Raw genomic sequence first — 23,788 nt, forward strand, 5'->3', positions numbered from 1 at the left:
TTCCAGTTCCAGTTCCAGTTCCAGTTCCAGTTCCAGTTCCAGTTACATTTCCATTTCCAGTTACATTTCCAGTTCCAGTTCCAGTTCCAGTTCCAGTTCCAGTTCCATTTCCATTTCCAGTTACATTTCCATTTCCATCTTGAATTCCATCTCCACTTCCATCTTGAATCCCGTCTCCATCTCGAATTCCACTTCCTTCTCCACTTCCTTCTCCGTCCCCATCCTCTTCTCCAAACGGCAGGCCCATGGCCTCGTGGATGTGCCGTGAAATCGGCTCGAGCCGCGCAAGCGCCGCCTGGAGCGTCAAGCCCCCCTTGATGTCCGACAAAAACGACCGCATCTGGATCCGCGTGGCCAACGCCGTTTTCACCGAGTTGACCATGCTGGCCTGCAGCGGGAAGTTGCCCAGCACCAGGTCCATGTCGATGGAACGCGTGGCGTTTTGCACCTGTTGAGTTATGTAGTTCAGCACATCGGCCAAGTCGAACGACGGGAGGCTCGGGAGGCTCGGGAGATTGAAGCGCCCGATCTGGTCCAAGTCGTGTGTGAACGAGTCCTCGTCACTGTCGCTGGATGCCAGAGACGGCCTACGAGAAAGGGGGGTGTTTACAAAGCGCAGCATCACCAATACATACGGGGCATGAACCAGCGTTGAGGAAGAAGCGATAGTAGACGAGATTGCGAAAGCCTTTGGGGGTTTCTTGGGGCGCGCGGCGGCGGACCAGCCAGGCAAAAAAGTACTGACACCCACGAGGTTCGAACTCGTGCCTCCGAAGAGACCAGGAAAGTATGGTAAGGTAACCTTACCCTGGCGCCTTAGACCACTCGGCCAGAGTGCCTGTCGATGGATCTTGACTGATTAAGTTGTAGTAGATGCAGTGTGGTGAAGACCCTGGCTCTATCTCATGCTGGCTGAGGGAGAATTGGGGCCCGGACCAGAGAAACAAATATAGCCCGCCTGGCGCATGCGTTGGGGTTTTAGGCAATGGGGGAGCTGCAGGCTGACTTTTCCGGCGTTCAGCTTTGTTTACCATTGCTACTTTGGCGTGGTTTGTATCATCGTTTGTTTTCGGGAGATCCATTCAACGAGCCTCAAGAAACTGTCATGCAAGAGGCAAGCAACAAGAAGTATGATCACCCCACTTAAACCATCTCCCGCTCGCCATCGAGTGAAGAAAGCATGGACTCTTTCAGCCAAAGCAACACGTGACGATCTGACCTGATTACTCCGTTATGATCAGCATTATTAGTCGAAGTACCAGGTTTCCAAATCCCATTTTCGTAAGTACTTCATGAATATATTGACGAGAATTGAAATCAAATGCTTTGGTGAATGGGTCTTTGATCTTTTATAAAAAAAAAAAAAATGTCTGCTGAACTCGAAGACCCTCTTTTTGGGATGAGGGTCATCCATACTGACTAACGCTTTCTGGTAGATAGCCTGTACTCATTACTTTGTGGGCTGCTCGTGCTAAGATTATTCAGGAAATCTCAGCTTCAGAAGAAGATATCAAAGCAATTCAGGAATGTGTCAAAGAAGCAGGCAGAGAATTCTACTCCAGCCCAACAGAACCAGGATTCCACAACTCCACTGGCATTTTCATCAATCCCAATCAAATGGAATTGAGAAAACGAGTCACAAAGGCTACGCAACCACAAGAGGTACAGCACAGATATAAGAGTAAAAACGAAATCTGGATCTCACTTGATTCTTCAGTATAGCCATCCAGGTCGTGATTATCGACTAGGGATGGTCGAGTTTCAACATCTGTACGTATTCAACTGTTGTTGGCGAGTTTTGTGTGGTGGTTTGCAGCTTTATATAATCAGATGAATCTGTCAAAAAAGAGGCAGTTGGGCTGATGCCGTGTTTCTATTTACATGTTCTTCTTTCAATGAATAGATAAAAGTAAAAGACCTAGACGTTTCAAGCCGTTAACGTCCTTTGGATCAGAATTTCTAAGGGAGCCACTTCTTCCGGAACAACTTTACAACTAAGTCCTTGCACCTAGTCATCTGATCTGACATTGCGACTTATTATGGATATTCAATACGTAAACAGATACGGGCCAAGAAGACCGTCCAGGCCGTGACTAACGGAAAAGGGGCCGAGTTTTGACACTTGGTACGTAGCCGGGAGCTGCTTAATGGTTTTTATATTTAATTTTTACATAGTTTCTTAATCAGATGAATCTACCAAAAAAAGAACTTGGCTCTATGGTTCTTATCTAGAGTGGCGTATGCAGCCAAGTTTTGTTACACACCCACAGGAGGTATCCCATATTAGAATGCTTCGAAAAAAACGGACAAAAACAGGAACAAATGTCAAAGAAACTTTTTATCGCAAAGGTATGAGTCGTATGACACAAGGTTGTCTTTTAGAGTTGTTTGAATCTTCTTAAACAGGAGGTATCAATATCTGTCACCAACGACTAGAACTACAAGCCATGAAAAACCATGCGTTGCAGACAAAGCTAACATGTACCTCAACGAAACTGAAGACCATAAACATAAAATACAGTCACAGCATTCGAACAAGTGAGCAATAGCTGATATGCCACGAGAAACCCATACTTCAGGGCTTTCATCAAAGTTACGCCAAATTTCAACAAGACTAATTACATCTCCCCATCTTATTTATATTCATAGTCTTAGCTCTTACATTGTATGAAGGGGATTTATCTTATAGAATGACTATTTGAGTCAACTCTCCAATTAGTGTGAGGTATTTAGACTTAAGTGGCGAAAACTTGGCTCTACAACGCTACTGAAACCGATAAGAGGCAGCACACACAGATACTTGATTGGGAAAACGGACCAGAGCTTGAGAGAAACCTTATGAAATCATTAATTTCGGCAGACTTGGATTTTATTGTGGCGAGCACATCGTTAATTCCATCGTAGTCTGAGTCAACACTTGCTCCACAGAACACGATATTTGAGAATCTACATATTTCCAGTTGGTTTGTTAAATTAGTGGGCAATGCTCAAACAGTCGGTCTCAGAGAGGTGAAGATCACATCTGTCGTCCCTTTACTAGACGGACTGTGGTTACGCTTTTGCAAAATCACATCCGATGGGTCGGATTATTTTCATATAAAAACCAGTTTCAGCTGTTAATTTTATTTTGGTAAAGATTTTGAAAATGGTGTCTTTTTCTGGGACGATCGTGAGATAGGCCCTGGTCCCTGCTGGTAACCTGATTATTTTCATGCTCGATCATGTGCCCATCTGCCGCTTATTTATCGTCTTCAACAAGACTATTTTGAAAACTTTCAGCACTTTCTGTCTCAGAAGGCACTGCATCTGGAGTCGAAGAAATTTAATAATATCAAAAAGCCTTGTAGAGTTCATAATGTGGACCTTTACTCGTAGAAAGTGTACTATTATTCTTCGAAATTAGAGGCGTAGCCTGAGACCAATACCTGGTCGTGATTTCTTGTCTATGATTCATGAAGCAGTATAAATGAAACCTTTTACGCAAAATATATTCTGAAACAGTTTCAGCCTACTTACTGCTTCCCGATTCCCGAGCACATAGATTCACATAACCCAAAACAAGAGACCAGATGAGCACTAAAATCTTCTGCTCAACAAAGTTCTCCAGACGTTTTGGGTTCCAGAGCAAATTCTGGGCTGTGTCAATAGCATACTGCAATGTATCTAGTCGTGCGAGTGTGCTCCACTCATTTTAAGCATATGCGACTCGCAATGATAATTCCACAGCTAGAAGAAAAGAAAAGAACAAATAAAGTAATTGCTAGAACAATTTTGTGGCAAAGGCTAAAGCTACTTGGATTCACCATTCGCCAGAAGTAGAGCGCCGATGCAACCAGAGTTTTCAGCACAATCAAAAAAGAAACGTTTGAGTGAAAACTTTATTACTTGATACTTTATTCATGTAGTTATTCGCCTTTACATGTGAAGACCAAGACTTTTTGAGACCAAGAATCAGTGTTGTTGAGCGAGTTCTATCATGATCTTCTCTCCGCCTTCACACTCAGCATCGTATGAAATAAACCCTTTGATACGACAACAAATGGCCTTGTGGGACCCATACAGCAGGAACCCATTATTGACGTGGATATCACTTTTAGAGGCATAGGCTAAGACAACCACTCATTTATTAAGTTTCATCATTGTTGCTCGCTTTTTAATATGAGGTCGTATACGAAATTTGACAATTTTGCAAGTCAATGCTCAAACCTGGTGGAGAAATTTCAACTTGAGGTGTCAACATCGACCAAATTGTTAGTTTGTCTGACAATAGGACCAAACCCACAAATTTAAACCCCCGATTCTCTCGAATCTTATTGAATATGGTAAACAAGTCTTTTTTTAACTCCCACTTATGTTCTGAAATGGTACAGATAAAATAATTTTCAGAATATCCCCCCCCCCTAGTTGTCATTGTAGAATCTTCGAATTTTCCAAAAAAAGTTACTCAAATGTTCCTCTTTGTGTGATTTATTGCAGATTTGTATGAGTTCTGGATCCTGGTGTTATATGTGACTTCACGTTGATACATACTTGCCTGGAATGTCCTATGATATTATGCTTCTCATATAGATATATATGTCCCATGCTGAACGCCTACCAGAAGTTTCCAGGACTAAAATAAAATAAACTAAAGACCCGAAAAACAAATGAAGGCGGCAGGCTACTTCTCGCTCTGCACGTATCTATGTGCTGTTTAAGATTTCGAATGGGCTGAATAATTGAAATTGACCAGTCATCAATAGCAAACATCCAATTTGACAAATAAATCAGGTTGAATTATACATACATAACTGGGTGATATCCTTCCTGCGTCATTGCCCCAAGTCAAATATACAGAATCCTATTTTTCAGAAATTTGATCCTGTTTGTTTGTATTTTAGAAAAAAGCCTTTCTGTTCTAGGAAAAAAACAATTCCCAAAGAAGACCTCAACGATCGGGAAATGTTGAAGCTGGGCGCTGGTCACTTGATATTATGTTGCCTTCAAGTAAACTGTTATATTATTGTTTTTAGCAGCGGTGTCACTTCATTCTACACCAATGATCTCAGGATGTCTAAAATAAATTGTTTATTCACAGGAAGGATTAAGTTGATGTTTACATCGTGGCTAGCTGCTCCATGCAGTTAACAAAAAAATCCTTATAACAATCAGAAAACATTCAAAAAATATTGATACCCACGAGGTTCGAACTCGTGCCTCCGAAGAGACCAGGAAAGTATGGTAAGGTAACCTTACCCTGGCGCCTTAGACCACTCGGCCAGAGTACCAATTAATAGAAGGATGTGTTTTACGATCAACATATCGCAGCAAAGAAGAAGCTAGTTCTAAAGATAAGAGGGCTTATTGTTTTGCTAAAGCTATACAATAAGAACATTTTCGCGGTGAAATGATCAGCTTGCGTTAGGCCTGTGAGGTAAGTAAAGAGTTTCGCAGAGACTATGACGCAGGGCCCTAGCCAATGTCATCTTTGCACACACCAAATCCACACCAACGGAGATGCCACAGACGCTTTCCTTATCCATATCTACAACAACTGTGAAATATCCATATACTGGTGGCAAGAGCTAAAATTTGCCGAGGCCATGAGTTTGAATGCAATGTTGGCCCCGGTCGACAACTCTTTGGAAAACAAAACTAAAATGGTTCGTCACCACGACTTTCAAGGTATACACTCGAAGGCGTGGCGAGTCGCAGAATGGAAGCTCCTTAAGTCCGCTACAACCATCTGAGTTGAAGTGACTACTACAGGAAACTTATGCTCTCGGAATCGATGACGTAATATTCAATTCGCGAACAGATAGGGACGAAGACGACCGTCCAGACCGTGACTAACGGAAGAAGGCAGACCGAGTTTTGATATTTGATACCTAGTTGGGAGCTGTTTAAAGGTTGTTTTTATATGTATGTATAGTTTTGCTCACTTAATCAGATGTGTCTACCAAAATAAAGAATAAGAGTGCTTCGTACACGTCTGGGAGCTTGTTAAGATATTCTATGGTATGTAGAAACATATTATAGGGTGTCACTGAAGGGATGTATAACCCCATCACTAACAAAAACTAATGAGAAAAACCTATAATAGACGTGAACTGACCCACTGGGAACCGTACTCGTACCTCTGTTAGTTGGTACTGTTTTTTTTTTCTTCGGTAGATACATCTGATTAAAGGTGCAAAACTATATAATATATATTTACATATATATACACATATATAAGAAACCTTGCAGCTCCCAGCTACGTATCAAGTGTCGAAACTCGGTCCGTCCCCTTCGTTAGTCACGGCCTGGACGGTCCTCTTGGCCCGTATCTGTTTACGTATTGGATATTACATGGGAGCAACCAACATCAACAACCTGCACCGGGATCAGCCAATCCCAACGCCAACTATCAAAACCAATCCAAACCAAATACAGAAACTCAAAAAATCAAAAAAAAAACACAATAAACTACTCGCCAAAAAAAAAAAATTACAGAAAACATTGAATTAGAAAAAACCGCAAAATATAAAGAGATGAAAATAACACCGAAAAAAATCCAAAAAAACAATAGACCGGTCTCTGTATCGGACCAACCGTCCAAAGGTTTCTTGAAACGGAATGGGTTTAAAGAAAAAAACCTCCCCGGAGACAAAAAAGTTGGAACAACAAATTTATGACTCAGACTACAACTTCCTCCGTAACAAAACTAAAGCCCATATCTTAGCGGACCAAATGCCAGTTTCAAAGCTACCCAAGCCAAACGCATCTTGGTATCACTTCTTTCCACGCTTCAATATAAGCAATTTGGTTTTTCGTGAAAGTCCACTCCATGTGTGTGAAGAATTAACCATTCCGAAGTGGCTATATGTCTAAGCCACTCGCCCGGGGTGTATTTGAGCAGAAATAAGGCTTATTTCAATGCGGAAACATCAAGTTTGCAAGAACAGTGCAAGTACAGTGAAAATTTGAATAGCTTATTATATTTAAATGGGTGAGTATTACAAGCAACGGATAGAAACATCAAAAGGTCCCTTGGCCCAGTTGGTTAAGGCGTGGTGCTAATAACGCCAAGATCAGCAGTTCGATCCTGCTAGGGACCATATCTTTTTTGTAAGAATTCTTTTTTTCGAACTATTTGTGTTATTATATGAAACAAAACATCATCCATTTGGTGAAATTCAATTCTCCAATGGAGGAAGCTTTTTAAGTCTTCTTCAACATCTGAGATGAAGCGACTAATACAGGAGAGTTATCCAACGAAACAACGACGTAATATCCACAGATGCGTGCTGACCATCCAGGCCGTGGTTAACGGAATAGGGTGGGCCGAGATTTGACATTTGATAAGTATCTGGGATCTGCTAAAATCCATTGTTTATGCATATTATTGTTTGCTTCTTAAGTAAGATGAATTTAAGAAATGAAGAATCGGACAAACAAGAATCTAGATTTGAGTGCTGATTTGCTCAGCTGGATAAGCAACACTCAATGGACGGTTGAATTAGATTTTTTGATTTTATTGAGAAACGCAGTATTTCAGAACGCTAAAACTACAGAACTGCGCTGAAATCAGCTTTTCTTGCAGATTATTATTTTTCATTTCTGAGCGTTTACTAGAATAAAGGCGATGTATGCTTAGCTGAGCTTGTCTCTGGAATATACTGATAACCCAAGAGGAGGTCTAATGGAAGCCTTTCGATCATATGATCGTATTTTTACACGTTATTACGATACATCGTTTCCTTTTTTCTAATACTGTCAGGGATTGTACTGCATGTTGCTGATCGTTATAAGGATAATGCTTCAGAATTCCAGGGATTAAAATGTGAAAAAATGCGCTTGGCTTTCCTTAGTATCGGAAATGATCTTGCTAAACCATCAGTACATTTTTTAATTAGCACTTGAATTTCGCACACGACTCTCGAGACCAAAGAAGGGGCCAAAAAGTTACTTGCAAAATATCGAAACCCAAAATATATGAAAGAGAAGGCAAAATAGAGAGTTCAGAGCTGTTTGCGAGAACGAGGAAATTCATAGGCATTTCTGGAATATTTCGAGCAACGATCAAGATAGCTTGGAACTTTTTATTACTTGTCCTTTGTAGAATTGTGCTCAATTCGGTTGATCAATTAACAATGAGATTTTTAATGGATGTGATACTCGGGAGAAAACTGGCATGGGCTCTCAACTGCAAAATTTTATATCGTATCGGTGAAGCTTAAACTGGATGTTGTAACATTCCAATGAAAAATTGAAAGTCAGTAAAATTTAGAGCCAAACGGGTTCGAAATGAAAAAGAAATTGCAGATAAAACAATGATATTTCTTTTAAGACGACTCTGACTCATGTGTTTCATCTTGTTTTATTACAACAACGTGTATCATCATGGTCTTTTTTACGAAAGCCGGTATAATTTCCAAATAACCTTTTAGCGGGAACGATTTTAATATAAAGAGGGGTCACTGTCACGGGGTTCTTATAAGAAAAAGCGTATTCTGGGAAATGAATTGATATTATGGGCTCATGTGCATGTATCCCAAACTTTAGAGTAATCTTTAGGGCTTTTTGGAATGAACACGAGTAAACATCTACTGCTGAACATACCAATATGATATTAATTTTTTGAAGTTTAAACAAAAGCAGTGAGAACTCGATAGATATTATGGCCACGTTTCCGCTCATCGGTGAGTACAACTATCATTACGACAAAGTGCGAAATATGATGTGTCTATTTTTGAAATTCGATTGTGTCCTTTACGGAAAAAATTGAGTTGCAGGAAAAACGGTTGCAAGATTAAAGGCCGTGTATGCCAAGGATGATATGCCTGCGGTATGTTTAAAATATTCCAACTCTCTGTTTATTCGACCATTCTATATAATTAAAGTGGATCATGATCCAAAAAAATATTTCAATGAATGTAATAGGGGACTGTGGTATTATGAAAAGGGCTCTGAGTGTCTGTTTAATTGAATATGAAAGATCCGAGATTGTTGAAGCTTTTCAATAGATCTTCATTGCGATCAAAGCGAAACATCATATCTTCTGGCGATTAAGTTATGCTAATACCCATGTTAAAAAGCTAGAACATTTCAACCTGTTTATTTAGCAGATATGAGTAGCTCGCCCAAGATCTGTTTTTACCGGAATGTGCTAAACTATCGTGAGCTCTCCTCTTCATTTGTGCATTTTTATATTGGCAGATTTCAATCCATAAAATTGCGACATGTCCAAAGTTGACTCAAAAATACTCTCTACCCCATTTAAGAAAACCTCGCTACACTGAATATTATTGGAAAATCTGTTTCAACAAGAAAACGTTACATATAACAGGTTTAGTAAATCAGATGACATACGGTCCCAAGAGAGAGTTGCGGCGCTCCCGTTCAGCTTATTTCAGCCTACATGTAACACTATGCTAAAATATATCACGTGACATGGGCTTTGACTGACTGAGCTCCACAGCATCTCTCCACAGCATCTCTCTTCGGAATGACTGATCCCACCTATATTTGACATCATGAATTCAGAAGCTGGGAAAATCGTGAAGGATGTCCCTCCTCTACCGATGAGACAAGTAATCGAGAAAACAGTGGCCTATGTGCGTAAAAATGGGGCATCCTTTGAAGACAAATTGAGGCAGAATGATGCCAATGGCCAGTTTGCATTTCTCTCGCCTGAACATCAATATAACTCGTACTACATCGAAAGCTTGAAGGCTTCCACCGAAGGCAAACCTGCCCAAAATGGAATTCTGCTATCGACGGACAAAAGCAAACCAGAGAATACCAAACAACCGGACGAGCTCTTGTTCTTGACAACACTTCCTCCAATATCCAACCACGACTTGGAGGTCATCAAGGCTACCGCGATTTATGTAGCTTGTAATTTGCCCAAGAACCAGGATGCGTTTCACAAGTTTATGGAGCGGAAGGGAAGACGAAATCAGTTTGCTTTCATGAATAAATCGCATACTTTGCACGGTCTTTTTCAGACCTACGTGCATCAGTATCGGGCTATTATCGACAAGCAGCAGGGCTCCTCAGACTCTAAGCTGACAAAGTTGATTGACTCATACCTTGCCACGGATAAAATGAACTTTTTCCGCAAAGCATATGAACGGGCAGCATTTGAGAAACGGCACAAAATCAGAGAGAAGAATAAAGAACAAGACATCAAGGCCCGGCAGGTCCACTACGCCTCTATTGACTGGCAGGACTTTTCTTTTGTGTCGAAAGTGAATTTTGATGCCATTGACGAAGTTTCTGAATTGCCTGTGCCCATGCTGAGAGAGAGTATAATCTATAGATCTCTTGAGACAAAGGCGAAAGATCTAGAGTTCACAGTGAGTCCAGCAGTACAGACACCGCCTGGAAGTGAGATGTTCAAAAAGACAGAAAAAACTGAAACGCAAAGCAAAGACGAGGGCAATCAACCCCCTCCACCAGCCACTGTGCCCAAGGGAATGAAGATCAAGGCAGCCGGCGAATCCCGGCTCAAACGAAAAGCCATGGAGCAGGAAGCGACACGCTCGGATGATATTCTATGCCCCATCACTGGCACCCTTGTGCCCCAAAACGAATTTGACTTGCATTTGAAAACGCTTCTCCGAGACCCCCGGTACAAGGAGCAGCAGGACAACTTCATGCGCAAAAACTTTACCTATGAGTCTAACCTCACTACGGACCAAGTTTACGATAACATCAAGCGACTTGTTGGGAAACGCAAGCAGTCAGAGGAGGAGGAACAAGCGGTCGATTCAAAGCGCATTAATATGGGTGTATAAAGAGGGGCTTTTGTCTTTGATTCAGGGCTTGGCTAGGGGCTTCGTGCACTGTGTTTTTTACTACTCCCGTTTCTGTTCTGAAGTCACACTGGAAATGGTCGAGTCGCGTTGAGTGCAACGAATCTGACCAAGCATTTTGAAACAAAAAAGCGTTTTGCCGGAGGCAGCCGTGATCATTGAAGGTGCACACGAGGGGCTTGGAGCGACTGGTCCTTGGCCGCTTTAAAAATGTTGCGACGGGAGATGGATCTGAAATCATCAGTTGCGTTAATGCAAGAATGAGGAAAGAAAATTCTATCACTCTCCGGACTCCGCTCGGCTCTTCCAGGTGCAACAGATGCAGATGCTGTGAGAAACCGAAAACGGACAGAGGTTACCGAAGCGGTTTAAGCATGCCATGTCGATGGACGAATGATATACGCACGTGCACGAAGTCGGTGTCAAGGCCATGTTAAAAATGCGTATGAAAAAGATGGTTGCCTTCCGGGGATTTGAAATATTGAATGAGGCATGTCAAACATGGCGTTTCAAGTGGTCGCTTTTTCGGCGTTCTGTAATGTCGCGTGTCTTAATAGATGCACCTATATTAGTTGCATGATCACATTGATAACGGATAAAACTGGAGTTCAATGTATCAGCTGTGCCTAGGATAAATCCTTCTATATGATCGAAACGGCACTTTTCATTCCCAGGCATTCATCAGGCGTTGTCGCTGAATTGTCTCCTACCGCATCTCATAATCATATTTCTGTGTAGGTGATACCATACTCATGATTCCATTGGAATTAGACTCGTAGCCAGGCATTGTATTGGGAGTCGTGCATCCAATACATGACATTTCACAGCATAGATAGTGTTCTCGGTCCGCGGATACATCAGATACCAACTTCGTAAAATTGATCAGTTATAGTTCTCATTACATCAAAGATAGCACATTCCCGGCCAGCTTAGCCTGTGAGGACGAACCCGTTTTTTTTTTTTGCTAGATAAATCTGACAAAAGCCACTTTTCCTCAATGACAGATCAGCTTGCAAAAAAAATCAATTGGCCATGTAGAAAGATCTTCCGCAAGAATTCATCCAGTTACACGGGGACGTCCTACCTAAGCCATTCAAGTCACGCAAACATTTCACACAAGAACCTTCTCACATAAACCATGAATCAAATCAGTTCACAGCGGCACTTCGAAGTGCGATGCAGTCACAGTAAACACAGTCCTACAAGAACACCAGGTGGAAACAACGGTATATATATTTACCAATTAAGGGGAGGTGATGGAGGGATGCTAACTTAAGCCTTCAAGGAAGAAGCTCTTCTCTTCTTGGTCTCAGCTCTTTCAGCCTTACGTTCGTGCAAACGCTGGGCCAACAATTGAGCGTACTCAGCAGCAGCGTCTCTTTGCTGCTTAGCGTTGTTGACCTTCTTGGCCTTCAAAGCTCTCTTTCTCTGCAAAGTCTGAGGAGTGACCAATCTTTGGATCTTTGGGGCCTTGGTGAAGGTCTTGCCGTTCTTCTCGACAGCTCTTCTGACAACGTAGTCTCTGACGTCGTCCTCCTTGGTCAAGCCGAAGAACTTTCTGATGTGGTTGGCTCTCTTAGGACCCAATCTCTTTGGGGTGGTCACATCGGTCAAGCCAGCGATGTCGGCGTCACCTTGCTTGACGATGGCCAAGGCAATGACGGACATGTCCTGGTTGACGATACAGCCTCTGACGGACTTTCTCTTTCTCTCACCGGTTCTTCTTGGTCTGTAACAAGAGTGGCCCTCAGACAACAACAATCTGACTCTGGTAGGGTGCAACACACCCTGCTTCATTGGGAAACCTTGCTTGTCGTTACCACCAGTAATCTTGAAGATGTAACCCTTGAACTCGTCGCCGACAGAGTCACCCTCGACTTCTTGGCCCATGCGCTTCTCGTAGAAGACACGCAACTTGTGGTCGTCATCGATCTCGACACACTTTTGGGTACCGTTGGCTGGGTAGGAGATGTTTAACTAGAACGTTAGTATAGGGAGCAGACAGGGGGCTGTGTTTGTGCGAGAAACGGGCCCGGCACCGTTTTTCTTGGCGCGTCGCGTGGTGTCGGGCAACTGGCTACAAATGGTTCTGATCGAGGCTAAAACGGGGCGAAGATGTGCTGCTTGAATGCCTCCTAGATGGCCATGGGGGTCCGTATTAGGGGCCCTGCCAAAACAGAGAGACTAGGGCTTCGGCAAAAATTTTCACATGCCCGGAAACAGAGGGCCGCCGCCATTCGGGCCGCGTAAAAAAACGTTGATATTTGGCGGGAATTTGGTGCTTTGTGCACATATGTGTTTTCGCCTGAGGATCTATGGGTCGAGCTCGGAGAAGCATGGACAATCATACAAGGCCTGTGAAAAGTCCGGATATCAAGGGCTGCGTGGCCACGGATCTGGAAATTTTGCAGGCGCCTGAACGGAACGGGATTTGCAGCCTAAACCACACACATGTTGTCGGATTGACATACCTTCATGATGAACTGGTAAGCCTGATGTAGGAGAAAAGAAAAATTTTCCAGCTTTCGCAGGGACTTTTTTTTTTCGGCTCCAGACTCGCGGGCCACCTGCGCGGGCAGCACGTGACTCCGCTTGGTGGGCGGTACGGGTGTGGCGCCTGGCGCGGGCAGCGTGCTGCGTTGCGGGGAGGAGCGGGTCACGTGCGCCCAGGGCTCCAGCCCTGGTCTCGTGCGCCGCGGCACACGCGGCAGGACCGCGTGCAGGACCAGAGTGCCCTGCATGGAATGCTTGCACTGCATGTTTCTTATTGTAGCGTTGGTCTGTCTAATACATCTTTCAGGATGCCAGATCACTACCAGGCCGGCTGAATTTGGCAATCAAACATGATTCAGTCATCAGTTTTATGTGGCCACTGGTTTCGGCAAATTTTGTATAAGTAGCCCATGGTGCTGCGGGTGTAGGCGAGCCCCATACTTTAGCGTGATAAGGGCGGGTATCACGTACGAGTGTATTGACTTAAGGTTGCAAGCATTGATGGAGAAGTTGATCAATGCATAGTATTTTAGTTTTGGGGACTTCATCAACGTAGTCCGCCCTTGCCGGTTATGCATTGTGTGCATTGCGTCACAGGGGGTGTAGATGTAGACGTCGACATTGCCGCTTTCTGAAGAACAGCCTACGGAAACATGGACTGGTGGGTTGACCCAGTCGCGGCAGGCCGTGCTGGTGCCCTTCAAACACTGTTGAATTTACATTGTTGCCTCTTCTATACTTCACACTATGGTACATGAGCTATTGTTCGTTGATTGTGCAATTGTTTGTCGTAGGACGCCATCCAAGGCACGATATGGAAGCGCAGATTGAGACAAGTATCCCCCAAATCAGCCGGGTCTGTAATTAAAGCTGTTGTGACCACAACAACGTCTATAATCAGTCTTCTTTCTTGTAAAACTGACCCATGAACTCGGAGCTGGGCAAGTTTGGGAGCGTGTTCGCCGACGGATGCGTTTGTTGATCTTCCTGGATTGTTGGCGCATGCACATTCAGCGACAGCGCCGCTCGCACAGGTAGGGCCCGCTGACCTGCGACCAGTAGGGATGTTCGCTGATTGTGAACGAATGGTGCGCTTAGGGAATGTGGCGTGGCACCATTGGCACTCGGAGGCATCCCAGTGAAGAAATGTGACATTGTTGACGTGTACGGAGTCAAGCCTGTGGGCCATTCTTGCGACGGGTACATGTTCGACGGCGATGGGAAAATCTCGTTTAGGTAACGCGAGGGCAATCCAGAGACTGGCGTCTGTTCCCCGTTTGTGAATAGGTGTTGCAACGGTGGTTTGAGCTTGCTGGCATCAGGCTCATTGCTCGCTCCCACGTGTCCGCCTCCTGAATCTCCCGTGGGCAGCAGATTCAGCATCTGGGGCATGTTGGATGTCGCATTCGTAGGGCCCAAACCTGGGGTGGTGTTGCCCACGCCCAAGCCCGGCATGCCGGCCATTTGATTCATGTAGTGCTGGTTGAATACTTGATTAAAGACGGGCGTGGGCAAGATTGACGGCGGGTACTGGCCCGAGGGCGACGGTGGTGGCAAGGACGAAAAGAAGTTCGCAGACCCGTTGATCGGGAGTTGCGGCATAGCCCCCGTAGAGGGGCTCAGGGTCTGCAGCTTGCCCATGGGAACGTGAAGCTGCGGCATTTGCTTCCTTGATTCCGGGCTCCGGAACTTTGAATTGAAAGAAGTTCGCACCGTATTCAACGGCGGCGGTTGCAGCGACAGGCCGTCTGCAGAGCCCGGCTGATTGTCCTTCTTACCGAGTATCCCCTCTATTGGAGTCACGGATTCGGTGGCCCCTCCCTGGGATTTGGCGTCAGATGGGATCTGCACGCGGAGCACGGGCCTCTGCAGCGGGACGTCCGCCAGCGGTCTCTGCATCTGCTTGGGTGGGGCTGCCAGCTGCACGAATTGCGAGTTGACCGGCGGGGTTTTCGTGTATATATTCTGAGGAGACGAGCTTGTTCTCTGGCGCTTGGGTTCTGGAGAGAAGGATTCGCAGTCCGATTCTGCATTCCTTTCGGTCGTGTCGTCACCTTCGAACGCAGGCCTTATTCCCGCCTTGAGCGCATGACGTTTCTTGAACTGCCCGTAATCCTCCGGCAGCTTCAGCTCATACGGGCTCTGGTGCTTGTAATACTTTAGCAATTCCTTTGTGTCGACGGACAGGTACTCGTAGACGCGATCGTTGCCCACGATTATTACTGCCATATCAACGTCACAGAGCACAGAAAGCTCGTACGCTTTCTTGAACAAGCCAGCTTTGCGCTTGACGAAAGTCACGGTTCGAGTGCGGTCATCGCCCAAGGGCTCGATCTCGATCTTTCTTCTTCCCATGGTGAGCACGTAGGGGGCGGCGGTGCTGTTGCAAAAATTTGCGTGTCTTTGTCTGCTCGAAATGCAGAAGTTGGTTTCTGTGTTTTCGAGTGTGTCGAAGAGCTAATACCGCTGAGATTGGCGAAATATAGTGCCAAGAGCAGATGCACGTGGACACAACTGTTTGTGGCGCTTGGACCAGACTGGTTCGGTGATGCTTGATGTGCCGTTTTTCGACAGAGGCTTTTGCGAATTGGGCGCAGAGAAACTCGCGTTTTGGGGCAGGCAGTCTGGCTGGTGTAGTCTACCTATTGGTTAATCACCTTTGAGGTTAAAAATAGACATGCGGCAGCGATGGAGTGTTTTTTTCTTTGGGGTGGAGCGCGGTGTGCACATAGCCATGGAAGCGAACAAAGCCACTGCAGCCAAAGGTAGCGATGGACAAAGTAGATTCAGACGCATCAATCTGGTGGGATGGTGGCGCCGCTTTCTATTCTCGGCTATGATTGAGCTCTTTTGGACCTAAAATTTGGGTGTGCTTTTGTCATGGGGCGGGCTTGCCTTACTCGCTGTGGCTACTGCGTGGCTGCAAACAGCACTGCGTTATACGTCATGCGTTGACAAGAGCGAAGCTAACCGCGGGGAAAAAAGGAGGAGAAAAAACGCAGGAATACAGAAGCAGAGAGCAAAAGCGGGGATCACACAAGAAGGAAAAGGCAGAAAAAAGGCAGAGGCGCCGGGCACTTAAGTGGGAGACGCGGGATATTTATACTTCTTTTTTACGAGCATTGGTGCTTTTGTGTTCTGAGCCACCCCCTGTTTATTTTGGGAAATGGCCGTATCGATTGTGCGATGGAAATCGCGACTGCAAATGTCCGACACTGTAGTGGTGGGGACACGCACCCAAAGAAAGGCCATATGATGTCTGGAACAACGGTATGAATTTTGACATTCTGCGTTTTTTGTGATGGGAAATAAAAGCCAGGATATAGGTTCGACTCAGTGGTGACGAACACGTATGTTTTTGCGGTGGTCAACTTCAAGATTAAGTATGAGGCTATGCCGCTATGCAATTGTCCTCAGACCATTAGAAGTAGAGGACATCTGGTTAATTTCGAAACAGCTCAAAACGCACCCATCTGTAAAGTTGTACCCAGGGATAGTATAGAAAGGGTTCATGACTCGTTCAATTTTTGAACTTCTGTTTGTTTTGGAAACCTCGTAACTTTTTCGGGCCCGCCCACTGCTTGTGGTATGGGTCTATAGTGTAAACCAGAACATGGCTTGAGTGACATAAAAGTGTATCATTTGCAGAGGGAAATCAGGGGAAAGCCCCAAAAACAGATTGATGGTACGTAGAGAGCTTTGTTGATAACAGGAACTTGCGATTTATGAAACCAAAAATGGCAAAGTAAATGGGTCTTGGTGTCATCAGACGTCCATTATGACATGCGGGTTTTCCATTCCCGACTTTTGACACTCATTTCTACTCCCTGAATTGTCGAGGAGAAATTGGGAGACGAGTGCCTGTCCACATATGCCCTGCCAAATAAAAAGGCTGAAAGTTGTATGTGCACTTACAAAGTGACTGGCATGTCGGTGGAGGGGACATTCATATGGTTTGGCGGATTTCTGTCATGTCCAATTTATTTTAAACATTAGCTTCAGCAGTAATTTCCCGAATTGAGGAGCTGGCTGGCCGGGGCCGAGTGTCCAAGCGTGTCATCATATTATGACCTGCGAATTAGGTTTGTATTGAAACCCGGAGGCTTCGCCTGAAACGCCCCAAAAGGATTCTTTTTGAGCTGGTGAATTACAGCCACGAAGTGCACAACTTTATTGGTGAGTGGTAACTACTGAATAAGCATTTCATGGCGTGCTGGCGAAATTGGGATCACCCACTATTCATAGCGACGACTTGCAAGGCCGCATTCGAGGATTCAATATGGCCACTTCGTGGTGTGATACTTCACAAATAAAAAAAAAGACAGAAAGTTCCAAAAACCAGGCGTCTTGAAACACTTGCAGTCAAAACGCATCTAGTCCGCCGCATGAAGCCCGCCTTCATCGCCAATTGAGCCTGTTCATTCCCGCGGTTTCTGAGAATTAGAAAAGCCGAGGCAAGGTTCGACAAATTGCAGACTGTGGAGCGGAAATTCAAATTAAGGAACATCACCCAATCATGAAAAAACAAACAAAATGGCACACCACAAGCTTGTTGCCCCGAGGATCTAGAACCCAGATCTGGTATTTCCAGCTGGTGCTCTCAGACTTTGCAAATCTAGCCCCGAGCCCCAGGAAAGTATTAGCGAAATGGACACGGTCGCACCTCCAGAACGAGGCGTGTGCACGTGACCGGGGTACGGCGGGCCTTGTCCACACAAAACGCCGGCGATGGCCGGACCCCGCCAAGGCCAGAGCAATGAGGAACGCAATATGCACAATTACACCCACAAGCTAGGGAAACCGTCGAACTTGGGCCCGAAAAGAGAACAGAGACCGTGGTCCTGCACACAGGCGGGGCTCCTGGCCGGCTGCCTCCAGATCCAGCACAACGTCCCAAAACGACATCAAAAATGCAAAAAAAAATCCACCCCAAAACCTTACCCACTATGCTCCCACAGCCCTCTCCTTTTACGGCCAATTTTCCAGCCGTGCCCAGCGGGCCGCCCTTCCATATACCGAGTGCCTGCACACAAGCCACACGCGGGCCAACCGTCTCCAAGGCCCGTGCCTAACTTGAACGCTCAACGACCAGCCTGTTTTCTCGCCATCTTTCTTCCCAGTGTGAGGAAAGCCTGTTTGCACCATGAGTACAAAAGCAAAGCCCAAAAGACGAGGTCACGTGCAGCAGTACAGCACGGGCGGCGGTGCCGGCGGCCCGGAATTGCCCGCTTCGGGAAGCCGGGCCCCACCTTCACTATTGGCCCCGCCGTTGGCCACCATACCGCGGCCAAATGCCGTTTTTCAGGCCAGTTTTCCACAGGGATCTGATGGCACAGACCCGGCAAATCCCGGGCCCGCCACCAGCGGTGCCCCGCAGCTTCCGGGCGCCGGTTTGGCGGGGCTGTCACGTGATCCGAGCGTCCCGCCATTTGCCGCCGTCAGCGTGCCCCTGAACGAGCCGAAAATTGACGACCAGCGTGATCCGTGGGACGAGGAGATTGGCGACATTTCGTGGGAGGACGAAGGTGCGCCGGAGCCGCTGCAGGAGCCGCCTGCGGCGCCACAAACGGCGCTTCATGGCCACTCTGGCCTGCCGTGTGCAGACCCCGCTGAACTGATGGCCGCTGGCCACAGAAGAACACCAGAATTGGACAAAGGCGACCTGCCGGATATGCCGTGGGACAATGAGCTGCCTCAGGCGCGTGGCGACGAGCCGTGGGACCAGGACGCTCATAACCAGCACGCTTCCGAGCAGCCCGCCGCCCCATATGTGCCCGAAAACACCAGCGTCCCCCCCGAGCACAAAACGCGTCCCGTGCCCTTTGGCGACATGCCACCGCGCCAAACCTCGGCCCTAAACGCGGCTCTGGAGCACGAAATGGAACAGACCGCCACGGGTCTGGACCCCGAAACCGGGCCCTTGCCGTGGGAGCGCGCTGAAAGTCCCGCCCGCGCAGCAAATCATCAAGAGGATTGGTGGGGCGACGAGCCGGCTGGACATGCCCATGAAAGGGACGACACGGCGTCGCGGTATAGCTTGAAGAGCCATGTTTCGGGCGCTTCCCACCCCCAAAACCACTGGCCCTATTTTGACGAGGCAGCCGCGCAGTATAACCAGCTGGACCGTTTGTGGGAGGCCCGCCCCGGCGCCGACAGGGAGGCATCATACAGCAACTTCGGGGAAACCCAACATCAGACCCACAGTATGGCGCTGCACGCCGACAGGGACGAGGCGGCCGAGTCACGTGGCGCCGGGCTTCCGTGGGACCGCGACACCACCGCGTCTTACCGTTCGCACCGGTCGCTTCTCGACGAGGAGCAGCCACAGACCTTGACGTTCCAGGAGTCGGACCATCCTCTGGAGACCGGCATGCGTTTCGCCAACCCGAGCCAGGAGCGCAGCAGCAGCGAGCATGCGGCTGACGGTCCCACGGCGCCTGCGCCGGACTGTATTTCGCTGGCCCAGGAAACGCCGCATCCAGCGGTCTCGGGCGACGCCTCCCTGTTCACCGCAGTGGACTTGATGTCAGGAGAAAACGACGAGTCTGCGGGGCCAGCCTCGGATTGTGCACACGAGAACAATGGGCCACGTGAGGAGGACCCTGACACGCATGTGCCTGAGTCTGCGGCGCAGAGTCAGAGCATAGAAGCGCCCTCTGCGGACCCGGAAGCGTTTGTGCAGACGCCATGGCCCTCAATGCACGAGAACCCAGGCCCGGCTCTTCAGAACGAGAGCCCGGAGTTGCAAACACTGGCAAACCTCGAGTATGAAGCACCGCAGGAATATGGTGCATCTCAGGAGTATAATGCACCACAGGAGTATGATGCACCCAACGAGTATGATGTATCTCGGGACTATGATGCACCACAGGGGCTCAATGCATCTCAGGACTATGATGCACCACAGGAAGTTGATGAATCTCAGGATTATGATGCACCACAGGAGTATGATGCACCCAACGAGTATGATGCATCTCGGGACTATGATGCACCACAGGGGCTCAATGCACCACAGGAGTACGAAGCACCCAAAGAGTATGATGCACCACAGGAGTACGTAGCACCACACGGAGAGGAGTGTGCGCACGAGCATGATCGGGGCTTGGACGCGCTTTTCAGCGACTCAGACGTCACGCCGTACGACCTTTCTCAGACGGCTCTCCACGAACCTGCATCTGTCCACAAAAGAGCAAAAGCGTTGGAGCTTTTGGACATGGACGATGATCTTTTGTTGGACGACGACTTTTTGGACGACGAGCCGGAACTCCCTCCCGCAGCTCCCGCCCAGCAGCAAGAAATCGTGCCCGAGCAAGCACCAAGAACGACGTTTGCTAGCAAGTACTCGAAACCTGCCCAAGCTCCGAACACCGCCGCCAAATACGCGCCGCTGGCTGCGCTCCCCGGGAACTCCTATGTACCTCCGCGTCCCAGCAATGTCATTCCCAGCAATGTCATTCCCAGCAATGTCATTCCCAGCAACGTTGTACAGAAACAGGACTTGCCTACTGCAACACAAGCAAAAAAGAATGACGCCTACGATTTCCCCACCGAGTTCCCGATCCTGAAGGCGAAGCCTGCATCAAGAGCCTCACTGGCAAGCGTGCTTCCTCGCCATGCCGCGTCTGGCTCAGTGCAAGGCCTAGGCTCAAACACTACGCCTTCAGGGGCCGCCAGCGAAAGCACACGCACAAACAACAAGCCGTTTTTTGAAGACTTACCTGTGGCTTTACCTAAGCCTTCGAACAAGCCCAAGCGGGCTGCATTAGCTGCCGTGAGCGCAAGCCCTCAGATCCCACAGCCGCCGTCGCTCCCACTGGACCCTGCCAGTGTTTTGCCAAAGAAGCCATCCCAGAACCCATACGCAGTATTGGCCCCAAAGGTGGGCTTGTCCGCCCAGCAGCCACAAGCTTCAGGCGATCGCAACGAAAAGGTATCCAAGTACCAGCCAGCAGGCGCTCCGATGGCCAGGCCCCATCAACAGAGCACCACGCCAATCATAAAACCTGGCGTTGTTCCGCCTCCAGGAGTGAACATTCCACAACCTCATGCTTTGGGCGGAGCTCAAACCCTAAACAGTGTGCCTAGTGCTCCACCAAACCAGTATGCACCAGTCCCATTTCCCGCGGCCCAAGCTAGTCGAGCGCCAGGAACTCAGTATCCACAAGCGCCAGGAACTCAGTATTCTCAAGCACCAGGAAATCAGTATCCTCAAGCACAAGGAAACCAGTATTCTCCAGGTATGCTGCCAGGAAATCAGTTCACCCAAATGCCTTTGCAACAGCAACATCCTCAAATGCCAAACGTACCACCAGGCCCGGGGGTGCCACTTTCTAAACCCCACGTTGTAACTGGGTCCCAGGTTGCTCCCATGCAAGAGCCTCTTGCGCACACTACCATGAGAGCACCAAAAATTAACAATTCTCTGGCAAAGACAACTGAGAAAAGCAGCTCATTGAGTCCATACGTTCCAAACACTGGTCCGTACGGCCCATCTGCCCGTACACACTCGAGGACAAACTCAATCATTGGTGGAAATGCGAGAGTGGGGAACCCGTATGCCCCAGCTCCACAGGGCGCAATGAACAGTGCCTCTCCAAATAACGTAATGACGCCAATGAATCAAGGCTTCCGGAGGCGTGCAAAGTCGAGTGTGAAATCAGGTTTGCCTACCATAGACCTGCTTCCTGAAAGGATTGAGAACCCTGAAACCCTCCTTCGCCGGCAATTCCCAATTTTCAGCTGGGGTTCGTCAGATCAGGCCGTGGTGTTCAAGTTACAGCCGGGGAATGGGTTTGAGATACCACAAAAGGTGATTAAAGTGGCAAAACTTTCGGAAATTGCACCTTCCGTTGAAGTGTACGCTGACTTTCCTGGGCCTTTGTCACGGTCCAAGTCGAAGAAAAAAGATCTTGAAGCATGGTTTGAGAAGAATATCGCCAAATTGAAAAGCGATAACATGAAAATGGACGAGTTACTCATTAACGAACTCCTCTACGCTTTGGTTCAAAACGACGGAGATTTTGCCTCTGCGGCACTACACAAAATTTGGGCTGCCATTTTGGCCCCTAATGTCAATTTCCAATTCAGCCAAGACCTAAACTCTGGATTTGGATCCAGAGCCGGCCCAGGAATATCTGCAAATGCGTTTAAGCTCGATAATGCTGGAATCAACACAGTATGGGCTCTAGTACAGGCAGGAAACAGAGAGGGTGCTTTGAATTTTGCCATCTCTAAACAGGATTGGGCATTTGCATTCATTATTGCTCAATCTCTAGGACAGGAGACATTCAGCAAGGTGTGTTCAGACTATGCCAGAGTATCGTTCCCCTTCCTGACTAATCAGAATACGAGGGTTCACCACTTGATGCCTCTTTTGTTGAAACTTTTTGTTGGCAACCCAAAAAGTGTTATCGAAGACTTCATGAATGTTCCAAGCGAAGCTGAGTTTGCAAAAACCCATTATCGCGAAATCATATCCGCTGCTATAATTAACGGTGTCAGAACCGATTTCTTGGTCGAATTTGGGAGGTTTTTAAGCAGGTCTGGCCTCGCGTGTGCTAGCGAGATCTGCCTCATGTTGGCAGGCTTGATTTTGTCAAGATTACCGTTACAGACTGGGGCGGTATTTTCTAATATTGGCTCATTCACACTGACTTCAGTGTACAGTGAAACTTACGAGTATGTTCTTTCGATGTCTTCGGTTAGCTCAGCATCAATTCCCCAGACGGGGCTTCCTGATTTGTTGCTTTTGAAAATCAAACGAGCTCAAACCTTGGCGGACATGGGTCACTTTACTGCCTCGAGAAAGTATTGCGACCAAATTGGAAATGTGATGAGAACCCTTGGAAAGTCCCCATTTGTGCCAGAAAATGCCTCTGCAGACTTCAAACATTTGTTAATGAGATTATCGGACTGTTCTTCGACCGAATCGGGTTGGCTTGGCGGAAAACTTAGCAAAGTGAACTTAGACAAGGTGTGGGGTCTGTTGGATAAATTTATTGGTGGAGAGGACTCTGGTGCGAAGACCGGGGACAAGGGTGTGTTCAGCAAGTTTAGCCCTACGTTGTCGAGAAAAAGCTCAATGTTAGAATTGTCTTCAAAGGAGCTACAAAGGACCGATAGTTTTATTGCTCCTTCTCAACTTGTGAACGCGTCACCCAATGATTTTTCGAGTCCCTCTCAAAGACAAAGACGCCCTGGAATGCCACAGAAGTTACATTCAGGAATCTCAATGCAATCTCTCACCATGCCGCAGCCACTATTGGCTAAGTCGCAAGTCTCTCTGAGCGGGAACCAGAACATGAGTGCTGCGCCAGTGGGAAGATATCATCCCCAAAACGGCTCACTGAGCAGCGTGAACTTGTTGGAACTGAGCAACCATAAGAAACTTGACGGGCTACAGGATATCTTGTCCGCGGGTCATCAACACCCACAGAATATGAGAAATCAAATTTATGCCAATCGTGCCTCTCAATTATCGTCACTGTCGATTGTATCTCAAAACGCGGCTGTAT

At 47.1% G+C, this 23,788-nt stretch overlaps 5 protein-coding genes and 3 non-coding genes across 8 annotated transcripts in view; 3 read left to right on the top strand and 5 right to left on the bottom strand.

Moving 5' to 3' along the window:
- Positions 1-712, bottom strand: part of METBIDRAFT_112675 (uncharacterized protein) — a 3,509-nt gene extending 2,797 nt beyond the window's left edge. Inside the window, exon 1 of the mRNA XM_018853950.1 lies at positions 1-712. Within this exon, the coding sequence (XP_018714253.1) occupies positions 1-622 (622 nt within the window). The 5' untranslated portion in view covers positions 623-712.
- A 29-nt stretch (positions 713-741) lies between these two features.
- On the bottom strand, positions 742-839 carry METBIDRAFT_t55. Its single transcript has one exon. It is a non-coding gene; the product is annotated as a tRNA-Leu (tRNA).
- Positions 840-5,169: 4,330 nt separating this feature from the next.
- On the bottom strand, positions 5,170-5,267 carry METBIDRAFT_t54. Its single transcript has one exon. It is a non-coding gene; the product is annotated as a tRNA-Leu (tRNA).
- A 1,738-nt stretch (positions 5,268-7,005) lies between these two features.
- On the top strand, positions 7,006-7,079 carry METBIDRAFT_t21. Its single transcript has one exon. It is a non-coding gene; the product is annotated as a tRNA-Ile (tRNA).
- Positions 7,080-9,497: 2,418 nt separating this feature from the next.
- Positions 9,498-10,763, top strand: METBIDRAFT_38261 (uncharacterized protein; the record flags this gene model as incomplete). Its single annotated transcript, XM_018856978.1, has 1 exon — positions 9,498-10,763. One exon carries the CDS (start codon positions 9,498-9,500, stop codon positions 10,761-10,763), a length of 1,266 nt encoding a protein of 421 aa, XP_018714254.1.
- Positions 10,764-12,053: 1,290 nt separating this feature from the next.
- Positions 12,054-12,758, bottom strand: RPS6A (40S ribosomal protein eS6; the record flags this gene model as incomplete). Its single annotated transcript, XM_018857003.1, has 1 exon — positions 12,054-12,758. A coding segment is annotated over one exon (705 nt), but the record flags the coding sequence as incomplete, so codon positions are not given.
- A 1,413-nt stretch (positions 12,759-14,171) lies between these two features.
- On the bottom strand, positions 14,172-15,629 carry RLM1 (Rlm1p; the record flags this gene model as incomplete). Its single annotated transcript, XM_018856560.1, has 2 exons — positions 14,172-14,597; positions 14,715-15,629. 2 exons carry the CDS (start codon positions 15,627-15,629, stop codon positions 14,172-14,174), a joined length of 1,341 nt encoding a protein of 446 aa, XP_018714256.1.
- Positions 15,630-21,888: 6,259 nt separating this feature from the next.
- METBIDRAFT_35765 (uncharacterized protein) lies at positions 21,889-23,283 on the top strand (the record flags this gene model as incomplete). The annotated part of the gene is made up of 1 exon (XM_018856652.1): positions 21,889-23,283. A coding segment is annotated over one exon (1,395 nt), but the record flags the coding sequence as incomplete, so codon positions are not given.
- Between the last annotated feature and the right edge of the window lie 505 nt (positions 23,284-23,788).

Source organism: Metschnikowia bicuspidata (assembly GCF_001664035.1).
Source record: "Metschnikowia bicuspidata var. bicuspidata NRRL YB-4993 chromosome Unknown METBIscaffold_1, whole genome shotgun sequence".
In the NCBI taxonomy this organism is placed as follows: domain Eukaryota; kingdom Fungi; phylum Ascomycota; class Pichiomycetes; order Serinales; family Metschnikowiaceae; genus Metschnikowia; species Metschnikowia bicuspidata.